Raw genomic sequence first — 14,388 nt, 5'->3', positions numbered from 1 at the left:
AGCAAATACCCTATTTGAACACAATGAATTTTTAAAATTCATAGCATGTACTTCTTTTTGACTGACCAAAAATACATTGGACACACAAAAAAATAATAATCCAACCTTTCTTGTTAAGCACATTATAACATGTTTTAATTTACCAGGCAGTGAATCATGGTTTTACTTGCATGGCAGATAACGATGTGCACTTTTATTTCAAGTCAATAGCCTGCACTGTTGTTGCTTAACAAGCAATGTCCCCAGTTGCCATACATTTAATAGACAATGGTTATTTAACAGATGGCAATGTTATAAACAAAATAATACAACTTGGACTGTTGGTTACATAATAGACAATAACATACAGACATAACAGACAATAAAATAGTCTTAATTGACAAAAAGCTGCAATATTAGAATTACCAGAGGATAAGAGCTGAGGTACATCCTGAACACTGTAGAATCAATAAGCAGAATTTACAAAGAAAATGCAAGTGAATTTTTAAAAACTTCTTGATTGAAAATAATATTTTAAATTGTGAGACTTTGAGAAAAGAAGATTTGTTGGGGGCAAATGGAGGAAGAAATGCGTACCCTTGTTTTGAGCTGTTAGCTAATTGATCTCTTGGAAAGTTTCATAGTTTTTTCATTGAGATTTGGTTTTCTTGATTCTAGTGAAGGATCTAATGTGGATGTCCCTGCTTATGTTCAGTGTATGTACTGTAGTTAATTTATTCATTTGAATTTGCAGCACTATGATAGAAGAGCTTATGATATTTTTAATGTATGTTTGTGTGTTTAGAAATGTTATTTTTTGAAAATTGCATTGATTTTGTTTCTCAAATTGCATTTTGTATGTAGAATGTGTCAAGTTCAGTGCCCATCCTCAAGCCTAAGGATCCCATTGATCGAACAATTGAATTTGTCCCGACTAAAACACCTTATGACCCTCGGTGGATACTTGCTGGAAGACCTCACCCAAGTAAGGAAAAGAAAATCGTTTGCTCTGGTCAAATCATATTACATGGCTGATTGAATTTATTTCTCCCAAGTAGCAAAAGAAATCTTAGTTAAGCAACTGTGATTATGGATTAACCTGTATGTTAACATATACTTTCTCACTTCCTTGGTTATTAAGCATCCGATTGAGTGAGTTTCTGGTTTTGTCTTTTTAACTTGAATCTATACTCGCTGAGCACACCATGCCCATTTTTGAGTCTTCTACTTTTCAACTCTGTCCTCCTAAATTAGTATGGTCTTAGCCCGACAGTGATGGTCACTCTCTTACCACAACTAAATAGTCACTTTAGGCATTATGTTCAGATGGACTTGACAGTGATCACTGGCAGACTATCTTGACTGTGGAATATGTGTGCTCACCAGTTTCTGCAGATGTGTGGCAGGATTGCATTGGAGTGTTTACAGGATTGGGAGCAGTTGTCATTCTTTTTCCATTCCTAACCAAGGGTTAGAAGCCAATACCTAACCCTAATCCAATTCCTACCAGTAATCTGCCTGAGATCAACTCACATGAGGCTAAAATCTGGAACTTCCTTGCAATTAGCTAGAATACAGAAAGTTTCACATTCCATTCCATAGTTTTCTGAAAAAGAAAGATATACAGTGCAAGACCACAACCCATCTAATTGTATTATTGGAATTATGTAATGATGGTTGCTCCTCAGCTGATGCAATTACTTTTGTGGTAGGTTCCCAATGAAAGTTGCTTTAGTTATGACAAAGTTTCTGAATGAGTGGTACCTCAAAGTCACTAATTGCTGCTAATTATCTTCAACTGCCTAACTGCGAAGGATTCAGTTGATGAATTGGTGACTGCAGTACTGAGCAGTTCTGGCATAGCCACAACTTGACACTGCATCATTCAGATGTCAGTTTTGGGTCAGGACTAATAACTGGAAAAGTAGAAGGCAGTAACATTCTGAGCAGTACACTGGGGAGGAAAGGCTGAAAAGCTATTTAGTTAGCTGTTCCATATGCCAACAAGTCCTGAGCAGCATGTTTTCAATACTGCATATTATGGATCATGGAATCTGGAAAGATACCTGGGATTACAGTTTTCTGATATACAAATAATAATCAGTTGTAGTAAACATTTGAGTTACAGGACAAGTCCATAATTGTAATTGGATTTTACTGTATGCCTTGCACAAAAATCAAAAATAATCAATACCTCCTGCTGTATTTTTTTTCCAGGATTGCAAAGTCATAGGACCCCTTACTTCATTGTTGCTTTTCTTCTTCCTTTAATGTATGGACTAAATTTCAAGTTTAGATCCACCAAATGACAACTGGTCTTGCTTTTTCTCCCAATCTCTTTGACCGTCTCCTAGATTTTTAAATGTTAGAATAAAAATAAACAACAGCAAATGGTGATACAATAGCTTAACAACTCATGGTGTATGTAGTATGTATGGAACAATCTGCTGTGCCACACGTCAGAAGACTACATAACTTATTCCTGTGCTTGCACATTTCTATAGGGACTTGATTAGATTAGATTCCCTACAGTGTGGAAACAGGCCCTTCGGCCCAAGAAGTCCACACCGTCCCTTGAAGCATCCCTCCCAGACCCATCCCCCTACAACTCACACACCCCTAAACGCTACAGGCAATTTAGCATGACCAATCCACCTAACCTGCACATCTTTGGACTGTGGGAGGAAACCGGTGCACCTGGAGGAAACCCGCGCAGACACGGGGAGAATGTGCAAACTCCACACAGACAGTTGCCCGAGGCTGGAATCGAACCCCGGTCTCTGGCGCTGTGAGGCAACAGTGCTAACCACTGAGCCACCGTGCTGCCCTAGTCTATCTTCACTATCTTTGCTGCAGCAACACCACAATTTACATACTGGTTGTTTGAAATGTGTATTTTCCAGAGTGCTCCTTGGAAAGCAACCTGGTTCAGTTGGTAATACTCTTGAGGTAAAAGATTCCTTTGAGGCTGCCACTTCAATACAGTGCTGGAGAAATACTGCTGTTCTTAGATCAGGTTTTAATCTGAGATTTACTTCAGTGGCTCAGTGGACATTGGTCAACATTGAGAGTCCTCCTGGTATCCAGGCAAACAAACGTCCTACAATAAACACCACAAAAAATAGATTCGTGGTCGTTCATTTCTCGCTGTTTATGGGATAGATATGTGCAAATATGTTGATCTACATTAGTGATGGCACTTCAAATTTGTTGTTATGTGAAGTGCTTTGAACATGTCAGAAAAACTTGAAGACATATTTTAAGCCTGTTTGTTTGTTCTTCTTTCTCTATTTGGATGAAAGTGTAAAGTGCTGAGAGAAGGGAATAATCCAGCTTTATGCTATTGACACATGTTTGAGTATTCATTATGTTGTAGTGAAGTAATTATTCCTGTTTCTAGAATGCTGTACCAGCAATGTTTCCAGTGACTCCAGCTCTTAATTTAGTGAGTGGTTTAAAGAGCAGATGATTCGTAATGATAAGTTACTTCAGATTTCCCATAGGTTAAAAGTTAAAGTAATTTATTACAGGAGATAGCACTGTGATATTCTTCATATTGACAACAAACACAGGTTTGGAATGTAAAAGGCAGTCAGCGACACCTGACTTCAAGATAATTCCACGATTGATGGTCACATTATAATGTAGGGTTGAAGTCACAGGATTGAGAAGTAGACTAACAATATGTTAATTACAGTTTTACTTTTGATTAAAACACTTGCTGAAGTGATTAAGTTAACATGATTGCTTATCTAAATCTCTGGGGTTTAAATTGCTTTTTTGTGCTTTGTTATTTTTCCATGTAACTCTCCTTAATTTACTGAGTTGTTCCTCTCTGCCACTTTTCATGGAAATTTTCAAACTACTTTCTCCAAATTCCAGTTAGCCAGGAAGATGCATGTTGACACTTAATCAGTGGTTTTTAATGTCAGCAAAATCGCCATGAAGAAATGTTACTATTTGTAAGCCAATGGTGGAGGAATATACAATATTAAACTCAGTTTGAACATCACTGGCCATGTGTGCAGAAAAATGGCAAATAGAATTCAATCTGGAGAAGACTCAAGTAATGCCTTTGCTGGGGACAGACAGGTCAAGGAAATATACAATAAATGATCGAATTCTTGGGGGTGTAGAGGAATAAGAACCATGGGCTGTATGCTGATCAATTCTCGGAAAAGAGCCCAACTCATAAATTAGATAGTCAAGAAGTGGATCAGTGCCATCTTGAGGAACCTTGAATAGCAACAAATATTAACCTAGCCAGCCACACCCATTTTACATGAAAATAATAAATTAGAAAGAGAAGATAAATGGGATACTTTATTGGTTGAGGCCTGTGGTGTAAGAACAGGGAACTGATGATGGCAGTGTGCAAAATACTAGGTAGGCCCCAGCTGGAACCCTGCAAACATGCCTGATCAGTTCATTACAGGGTGGATGTGATCATGCTAGACAAAGTACATAAGAAATTTACTAGATTATTTCCAGGAATTAAGAATTTTACCGGTGAGGATTGATTGAATAGAACGGGGCTGAATGACTAAGACAAAGTTTAATGGATGTATGTAAGATTCTGAAGATCTTCAGTAGAATGTATAAGAAGAAACTATTGCCATTTGTAGAGTGATCAATGCTGAGGGACTGCTTATTCAAAATAATTGGTGGAAAGATTAGAGGGAAGTTGAGTAATTGAGGAACTCACTACCTGAAATAGTGTAGAAACAGAAATCCTTATTGCATTTAGAAAATATTTGGGCATGCACTTCAGGTAATATAAGGTACATGATTACAAACAAAGAGGTGAAAAGTAGGATAATGCTGGATAGCTCTGTTTTGATCTGCACAATAAATATGGGCAGAATAGCTTCACTTTGCTGTAAATTTCTCTTTTTATTGAAATATTCCATGTGTGGCTTCAGCTACAAACTAATAAACATTATTCAGGCACCATGGTAAGGCCCCACATACTTTTCTGGTCACTCTCATGACCAGAGAATGGTACAAGGCTGCTGGGAGGAAAGATTAAAGTGCATGAACGAAGGGAACATTTTCCACCTGAAAGTACATTTAAAGAAAAATGATACATTTTCCAAACTTCCTTTATTCATGTAGCACAAAAAGGACAATGGCAGAGTGGCTTCTTTGACTATGGATCCTTCATGGAGATCATGCAGCCTTGGGCACAGACAGTGGTGGTGGGAAGAGCCAGGTAAATAAATACATTTCTTTCTTTGATTCACTATTTCTCCTGCCCTCCTCCAGGACACTGGGGTAAGATCCATTGAGAAAATAATTCTTTGATTGCACCACAAAATCACAGCCCACTTAGAATGGATGTAGCATCATAGATTTTGATGTTATCCAAGTTTTAGAAAGCATTCTGTACCATGTTTGCATTGAATAGTTGTTATTAGTGAATGTTCAGGTAAATGTGACTCAGTAATGTGAACCTATTACCACTAGTTTCAAACAACGTGTGACAAATGGAAATAGAACTTTCGGATTTTTTTCTTACTGTAAAGTAAAATACAGCAGATGCTAGAAATTATCCTTTTATAGTTATAGGTATGACAGTGCTTTAATGATTCTTAGTTTTTCAAGATGAGCTGCCAGGTGCAAAACAAAATGCAAATCTCAGCCATAGACTTCACAGTGAGATTCAAACAAATTAGGTAGGTTTTGGGGTGTACACTATTGTAACTGGTGATGGTTCCCAAGAGATTAATGTTCATATTACGTTGACTCCACCCTTTCGACTGATATCATAGAGCCTGTGAGTAGAGACAAGGAATTCTAGTCAGTTTTCAGAGGGAGCAGGTTATCAGTACCAACTCGTAAGGCCCTCGTAACTATGTCTGAGCAAACGTAGTGAACTAAACCTTGTTATCCAAGAACAGTGCCTCTTCTGTAGGTGTTCTATGGTTATGTATCCTCTACCGTAAATCGCTAGATTCAAGACAAAGCAAAGATAAAGAAGGGTTGATGGTAGTGCACAATGCTTTTACAAGTATTACGTACTGTTAGAGGTGGTAAATACCACAAGGTGTCAGCAGTGGTCATCTGGGAAAATACCACATGCCCCATAAGAGCTAGCTGAACCTTCACAAACTCATTTTATGCAGAATATTTAAAGTCAGCAAAAATCACTTTGAACTTGAACCCAGATGAATGAGACTGTGAAATAAAATCATAATGCAGTAAAAAATAAAAAGGAACATTTAAAGACGTGCAAACAGACAAGGCTTAAAAGAAAATGAAGAACAATCCAAAAGGCGAAATGATTACCGGAAAAATATTTCTTGCATGGCTGCATCTCTGAAAGTGGATGTCAAAGAGGGACAAAATTACATCTTTAAAATAGATGCTAGAGATAGATTAACAAAAGGCGTGGAAAATTAGTTGCATAATCAGGGATGTAGTTGGTGTAAATATTACCCATTCACATATATACCTGTGGAGAAGATGGGACATGAACCCAAGCCTTCTGGCCATGCATTTGAAGTAGATATTTTCTATATCAACTATTCCAAGATGTTATTACACACATCTTGCCAGAAAGATCTTGAACCAGAACCGCCTGGCCCAGAGGTAAAGACTCTACACTGTGCCATAAGAGCCTGAACTTGTATATGCTGAAATCTGTGTTCTGTTCATTTTAGGTATTTTTAATCAAGTTGTCTAGACATGCTGTGACACAGCTCTGGAGGAGGTAGGACTTGAACCCAAGTCTTCTGGCCCAGAGGTAGGAACACTACCACTGTGCCATAAGAGTACTATGTAGTTGGAATAGACATTTGTCATCAACCTGTTCAGACATATTATTATACACCTCTGAAGCAAGTGGGATGTAAATGCAGGCCTCATGTCCTAGAGGTAGGTACACTGCCGCTGCATCACCAGAGCCAAGGTTCAGTTGGATTAATCTTTAGCGGAGAGAAGTATTGGTTTTGGCTGAGTTCATCCCGAGAGCTCTGTGACGCAGGACACTGTGTGCTCTATGCTCACTTCCCCAGGATGCACATTAAGAGAGAAATCAGCTACACCTAGAAGACCATCAACATGGTGAAAGGCCTTCTTTGGTCTGCCCAAAAATTGCTGGCCTTCCAGTGCAAATTTTGAGGCTGTGAGGAAAAATTGGCCTTTCTACCACGGTACAGTTCAGGTCTGTTCAGTTATCAGACCCTCTGTTTGCCTCAAAATGTATGTAAATAGTGTCCTGCATGAGTAGGAAATGCTCTGGTTTTTGCAACCCCGGGAAGATGAAATTCTATTGCTTGTTTTCTCTATATGTAAAGACTGCACAGAACTGTCTTCATGCCTGTGTATGTACATAAAGATTTTTTTTATGAATAAAGTATACTTTTACAACAAAAATGTCACAGCTCATTAACAGTCTCTTGAAGACAGGCAGCAGCAGCACTTCGTGAGCACTCAATATGCACAATGAAAGTAGATTTTTCTGAATTGAAATCATATGAAGCTTTATTAGATACTTGTGAGTTTTAGTGTTGTCTGCTATCACTCAAAGGTATTAACTTCATACAGTACTACAGAAGAAGGACAATCAGCCCATTGTAACAATTACCAATTATTACAATGCTCCTCATTCTCCTATAAATACTGCTTTTTAAATTTTTTTTTAACATAGAAATCCAGTTCTGTTTTGCAAGTTCTATCAAATAAGTTTCCCTTGCCATTTTAGGCAATGCATTCCTGACCATCACAACTTCATGAGTTTGAAAGAAAAGGTCTTCATATCCCAATCGCCAACAACTTTTTTGCCAGTTGGCCTTTGTTTACTGGGCCCCAGGCAGTGGAAACAGCTTCTCCCCATTTACTGTATCAAAACTCCTCATAATTTTGAACACCTCTATTATATCTCCCTAAATTTTGTCTATTTTAAGGAGAATAATCCAAGTTTCTTTAGTATCTTTGGATAACTGAAACTCCTTAAAATAGCAAACAAAAGGATTTTGTATAAATCTATTGGAGTTTTTGCTAATGTTATTCTGTAATTCCAGCCCATTTCTATTTAAAGCAGATGAAATAGGACACTGACAAAGGTTTTTAAAACCCCCTACAAATCCTAGAAGTCATAGCTAAAAATGAGAGACTTGTGGAAACGTATAGCAGTACACCCAGTAGGTTTAGTTAACAGCTTTAGTTAACAGTTTAGAATTGGTCATCTTCAGTCAGGAAAGTGGCAGTCAGTTTCCCTTCGCTAGCTGCATGCTACAGACTGACTGTATCCACTTGATAAAGTGACCTTCGTATTAGAGAAAGCAGCATCACAGTGAGTATCAAGGCAGTTGTCTGCAATAACATTATGATATAGAGGAACCAGAACAGTCCTTCCCAACTCACTCAAATTAAATGAACTCTTTCCCCCCTCCTCCTCCTTAACCACCCAAATCATCTGCAGTTCGTTTCTTTCCTCTTTTGCTGACACCCTTCCAAATACAGATAAATGACTGTTCTTTTGTTTGGCATGATGAAATAATGGCAACTACTGAGATGTTTTCAATGACACACACTGTGAAATACTTTTGCGTAAACAAGGCAACATTAGATCAGAGGATGAGAAACAAAGCTTCATTGCGTTTTTGAGAGAGATGATGGGAACTGCAGATGCTGGAGAATCCAAGGTAACAAAGTGTGAAGCTGGATGAACACAGCAGGCCAAGCAGCATCTCAGGAGCACAAATGGCCTGATGAAGAGCCCTGATGAAGGGCCTAGGCCCGAAACAACAGCTTTTGTGCTCCTGAGATGCTGCTTGGCCTGCTGTGTTCATCCAGCTTCACACTTTGTTATCGTTGCTTTGAGTTTTTATTGTCTTTACTGTACAGATGTTTGATGTGGGTGAGTTTGGGGCAGTAAAGCTGATCTTAAATGCTTTGTGAAAGTTAGGCAAACCCCAAAACACTTCTGTGCTTCTGTATGAGATTCATCGAAAAAGTACCATGTGTTAAGTGAAGAAAATTGTTAACAAAGCCAAGAAACTCATTCAAGTTGCAGAAAAGGATGATCCTGATAACTGTGTTCGGTTTGTGCTTTTTTGCAATAGTTTGCTCACCACAGTGCTCAATCCTGTTTTGCCCTTGCTTTTAAATACTTTAGATAAATAATTACTCCTAACTATTCAATACTTTTAACATTCAATTTACCCAATCTGTAACAACAGAATAATGAAAATTATCCATTTTAAAATGCATATTTTGCAAATGAATGACTGGCGAGCATATCCATGACCTATGGCAAAGGGGATTCAGAAAAGATAAGATTAGTGCAGACTGTCTAAGGGATAATGTTCAGTAATGTGTTCTGAAATTTGTAGCTAATGTTTTCTTTTGTTATGCATATGGGTTTAACTCACTGTAAAGTTTTGTTTTTAAAAGTCCGTACAGTGTGGGAACAGGCCATTCAGCCAAACAAGTCCACACTGCCCCTCTGAAGAGCACCCCACCCAGACCCATTCCCCTACCCTTGCATTTCCCATGTCTACCCCACCTAATCTAAACATCCCTGGCCACTATAGGCAATTTAGCATCACCAATCCACCTACCCTGCACATCTTTGGACTGTGCAGGGGGCAACCAGAGCACCTGGAGGAAACCCATGCAGACATGGGGAGAATGTGAAAACTGCACGTAGACATTTGCCCGAGGGTGGAATTGAACCCGGGTCCCTGGGGCTGGGAGGCAGCAGTGGTGGAAACATGGGCTGTATAAGGAAGAATAACTAGAGAATGCAAACTCTCCAAGTCCTAATTCAGGATCAGTCTCTTGCCCTAGCGAGCTTCTGCTCCAATTTCCAAAAGCTAACTGTGGTGATTTTTATGCAGCTTTTCTCGAGTTTGCCTATTTAATTGTTTGGTCATTGTATAGCCAGATTTGAAGTCACATGAACATGTTGTAGTCACCTGATCTATATGGATTTGCATAGTGCTTATATTATGGATAAATGTGGGTGCTGAGTACCTCGATTGAGCACAGGGAAGAAATTTAAGCCAGCAGAATACAGATGCAAGAGGTGCCAATATAACAATACTTTAAGAGATATCACTACTGATCCTGCTATATTTCAAGTTTTTTTTCTGTAGCACAATATTTCCTTTAATAAGGTCAATGGATGCAATATATTCACAAATGTAGGAGGGTTATAAGAGATCTTTTCATTAGTTTCACCACCAAGCCTGCCACACATCTGTCTATATCACTAATTAGTAACACAATCTGCTGGGACATGCAAACAAAAACCAGAGGGCATTGGGGGGAGAAAATTGCATACAGTTCATTAAAAAAAAATTAGGGAATTATTCTCCAAATCGGTAAGATAATTGAACACCGCTTCAGACGGCCAAGCTAATAACCACTTGCCCTCAATTATGTTATCTCTTCCTACAGCTTCATCCCCATCTTTTGAATGGATTTCTTCATCCGAGGTTTAGTTTAGGCAATACCATCCTGCCTAGGTCAAGCCTATGACAAATGTTTCACTCACCTACTGCTTAAATGTGGACTTTTATACAGGAATCCCTGAATAATAACAGACAATGAACACTGCATCTTATTTTTCCTTTGCTACCCAAATATTTTGAGTCCAATTCTATAATACTATCATTACCCAGCTGAGATCAGCTAACTTATCTCAAGAAGTTAACCTGCCCATTGTGAGCATTGAGCACCACACATAGCATGCATTTCCCAGTAATCTTGTGGACAGACTTAGTTGAATATACAAGGTAGACTAGCAGCAAGTTTTGTGTCCATCTGATCTGTCCACATAAGATGGAGCTTTGGTAAATAATTATGACAAGGTATTTATTATACATTCTTGCCTGTTTTAATAAATCTGAGTGTGTTTGACAAAGATTAGATTTGATTTCTTATTCTACTATGACAAAGAATTTTGGCTCATTGGTTTCGTTTCAAATGTTATTTTGAATGATCACCAAAATCTTTTGAATGCTTTCTTTACAGGATTATTTTGGCAATTTTATGTCGTGAATATCCTGTTGCTGTCCTGTGGTTTGATATTTGCACATTCACAGGAAACCCGTCATGAGTATACTGTGTCCAGTCAGGACATCAAGGTGTATCAATATCCCATCATAATGGTGCCTGTGGAGACCCTATCTTGCTCAGTAAATAACCTGGTAGCTAGCGACTGTACTAGTCATACAATGACATGGATTTGAATAAAGCCTGCATTTTAGATGTGTAAGATCTTAGTTTGTAAATACTTGCTTTTCAAATTTAAGTTTTAAGTGAGGTTGACTGACCTTTTTGGGCACTACTTAAATGTTTTAAAGTGATATGCTTCATAGTTGCAGGGATTGGTGGAGACTGATCATGTTATGTTACAGAATCACATTTATTGCATTCATATCTTTTTAGTCTGCGCCTGCTCTTGAAGCTGCTCACCTGCATATGCCTTCATTATTCTGCTCTGTTAAACTGCTTTTTATCTGCTATCAATTAGATAGGCATTTCTAATGTAATATAGACAAATGAATTTGCAACTGAAATATAAAATTAAAGAACAAGATATGTGACTGTAAAAAGCAACTGATTTACAAATGGGTCATAGTTTTAGGACAAAGGATTGCGAATTTACAACAGTTAAGGAGACATTACTTGCTTCAAAGGGTTAATGAATCTGTGGAATTCACTACTCCAGAGTATGTTGGATGCTGGGACATTAAATTTAAGGAGGAGATGGACATATTTTTACTTAGTGTGTTCAAGGTTGTGGAGAGTGGCCAGCAAAGTGGAGTTGAGGCCGAAATGAGATCAGGTGGATCAGGTTCGAGAGGCTGAATTGCCTGTTTCTACTTCTAGCTTTCGTGTTCTTATCTGTGTGCTGTGGTTGAATTAACACTTGTCTTCCAATTCTGCATCACCTGGCAACTACTTTTTAATGAATTGACGTGTGAGGTCACGGAATATCAAATAGAATGCATGTAAGAATGTACTTGTTTAAAAGAAATTGCAAAGAAACGGCATCTTAATGCTGGGGAGCACAAACCATTGCTTGTATTTTGTGGTCAGCAACAAAGCAACGGTCACTGACATTGATGAATGCTGACAGGTCCACTTTTTTTCTATGTTAAAACCTTTACCTTTCTCAATGTGTAATTCACTGAAGCATTATTTAGTGGGGATCTCCATGTCAAGCTGTGGTGTTGTCAAACTTGCAAACAGCCAGTCACATCAAAGATTTTCATTGGTATCCAACTAAGAAATGAAAAGCACAAATAATCATTCCACTTCTAATGGAACTCAGAAGACAAAATAAAACTTGAGAAGATGTGTACATGAGATAATGGTACAAATTGAAATACCACGAACAAACTTTTTAAAAAAATATGAAAGACCTAGTTTAAATAATCCTGGAAATTATTCATTAATAGACAATTGTGAAATAAGAATATTTTGTCAAGCTTTCTATCATGCACTAATCAGAACAGTTCACAAGACTTTAGTACACTGACGAATTGGCAACCAGTCAGCACTGTCTGCTCATACAGAGTGTTATGATATTGGTTAGTGTAATTGAGAGATAGAGGCAGGAAGTTAAAACGTGGTTCCTTTAAGAGATTTGTGCTTTGTCTGTACTTAGAAATTTAAAAAAAACATCTCTGAGCAGCAGCTGAAGTTACCAGTATAGAGATCCTCAAAAAGTGGAACAAGTGTATCAAAAATGCTTTACAGGTGGCAAGCAGAACAGCAGTTTTGTTTTGATGTTGTGACAATGAGTTTGAATTTGACCAATTAATTTAAAACGAAACTTAGCAATTCAAAGCAAATTGAATTTAAATCTGATGGTGTTGACAACCTGAAAGCAATCATATTATAAGAATTTGATTATGTTATTCTGGGAATATAAGATAAGGGCATTTGGAAAATCGGAGAGAGCCAACTGCCATCTGAAAGAGAGACTACTGCCACCTACCAGAGTTAACACCATTCAGCTCTCAGAGAAAGCCCATCTAATTAATCAAAGCTATCACAGTATTTTAGCTCAAAGTCCTCACAAGAAAACTTACTGTAGAATTAATGGAAGAAAGGCATTTGTGAAGAGGTGGAGATGGCAGAGTATTTCAGAAGACCGTCTAGTGTGAACTTGGAGAGATTAAGTTATAATTTATTGATTCTTATTAATTGGGTTTTTATTAGTGGGACTGGTCTTTATTTAATCAGCATTTCAGTCGAATTTAGACGAGTTAGGGAGTAGTTAGTAGTCTAAGGGGGAATTGTCAGCTTGTTAGTAATTTTGTTAATTTTTGCATTGCTGGGTTAAATGTTTCTTACTTGTAAAGTGGAGATTTTCTTTCTTTTAGCCACTTTTAACAGATTACGAGGGGAAAGATGAACTTTTCTGGGTGTTTCAGGGGTAATTATTAGAAGGGAACCTCTAATCCTGTCACTGCAGATTGGGGATTGTATTTTAGTTTAATTATTAGAGGGATTTGGCCATTTCCTGTCGTAACAAGAGCAAGTGTTGATCCAACCCATCACTGATATTCAACCAAATTGTCCTGTTAAGTGCAAGGTGAAAATCTTTGTCAAAATGTCTTTCTTCCCTTAGCAATAGTTTAGCTACATAAACCACAATTTATAATAGAGAAACTCAACAACTATCCAACAGTTTTTCAAAGACTGATCAATTCTTCAGGTATCTTCTACACAGACCATTATTAAAAACCCTATTACACTTCAGTGAATAAGATTGAACTCTTTGATAATGGGAACTGCAGATGCTGGAGAATCCAAGATAATAAAATGTGAGGCTGGATGAACACAGCAGGCCAAGCAGCATCTCAGGAGCACAAAAGCTGACGTTTCGGGCCTAGACCCTTCATCAGAGAACTCTTGAACTCTTTATTATGTTGCTAGCTAGGATCTTAGAGTAGAAATTGGGACGTTTTTGATAGATCAGTTGGTTCCACTGGTTTCTGGCTGGTTGGGCATCTACAGCATAACCAACTGTGGAACAGTGAGTGACAGCAGCTTGAGGATTGCTGCACTGGAGGTTGGTTCGCTCAGTCGACCAGACGGTTAGTTTGTGATGCCAACAGCGTGAATCCAATTCCCAGGTTGGCTGAAGTTGCCATGAAGGACACTCCCACTCAATCTCTCCCCTTGCCTCACCTGATGATGCTCTGGTTAAAACACTACCAGTCATTTGTCTCCAACAAGAGATTGCCTTATGGTCTGTTAGGGGACTATTGCAACTTCTGCTAATTCATGAAGTTGTATTCAGATTCACAGGGGTAATGACAGCAAATGGTGTTGGGTCTTTTTTGTCTAAAACCCTGCAAGTTCTATTCAATTGTTTTAGTTTAAAGACTGATTGCAGACCAAGTTTAAAGCACACAACTCCGATACAGAACAACTTGTGCA

General features: G+C 38.2%; 1 protein-coding gene across 3 annotated transcripts in view; it reads left to right on the top strand.

Annotated features, from left to right (window-relative positions):
• Positions 1 to 14,388, top strand: part of acaca (acetyl-CoA carboxylase alpha) — a 291,257-nt gene that overhangs the window by 225,776 nt on the left and 51,093 nt on the right. For all 3 annotated transcript variants that reach the window (XM_048557580.2, XM_048557581.2, XM_059655196.1), the window contains 2 exons: positions 844 to 964; positions 5,095 to 5,191. In XM_048557580.2, the coding sequence (XP_048413537.1) occupies positions 844 to 964; positions 5,095 to 5,191 (218 nt within the window). The remainder of the gene's footprint in view (positions 1 to 843; positions 965 to 5,094; positions 5,192 to 14,388) is intronic.

This window comes from Stegostoma tigrinum, chromosome 27 (assembly GCF_030684315.1).
Source record: "Stegostoma tigrinum isolate sSteTig4 chromosome 27, sSteTig4.hap1, whole genome shotgun sequence".
NCBI classification, from domain to species: domain Eukaryota; kingdom Metazoa; phylum Chordata; class Chondrichthyes; order Orectolobiformes; family Stegostomatidae; genus Stegostoma; species Stegostoma tigrinum.
The sequence above is the reverse complement of the archived record's forward strand: the minus strand, read 5'-3'. Positions and strand labels throughout refer to the sequence as shown.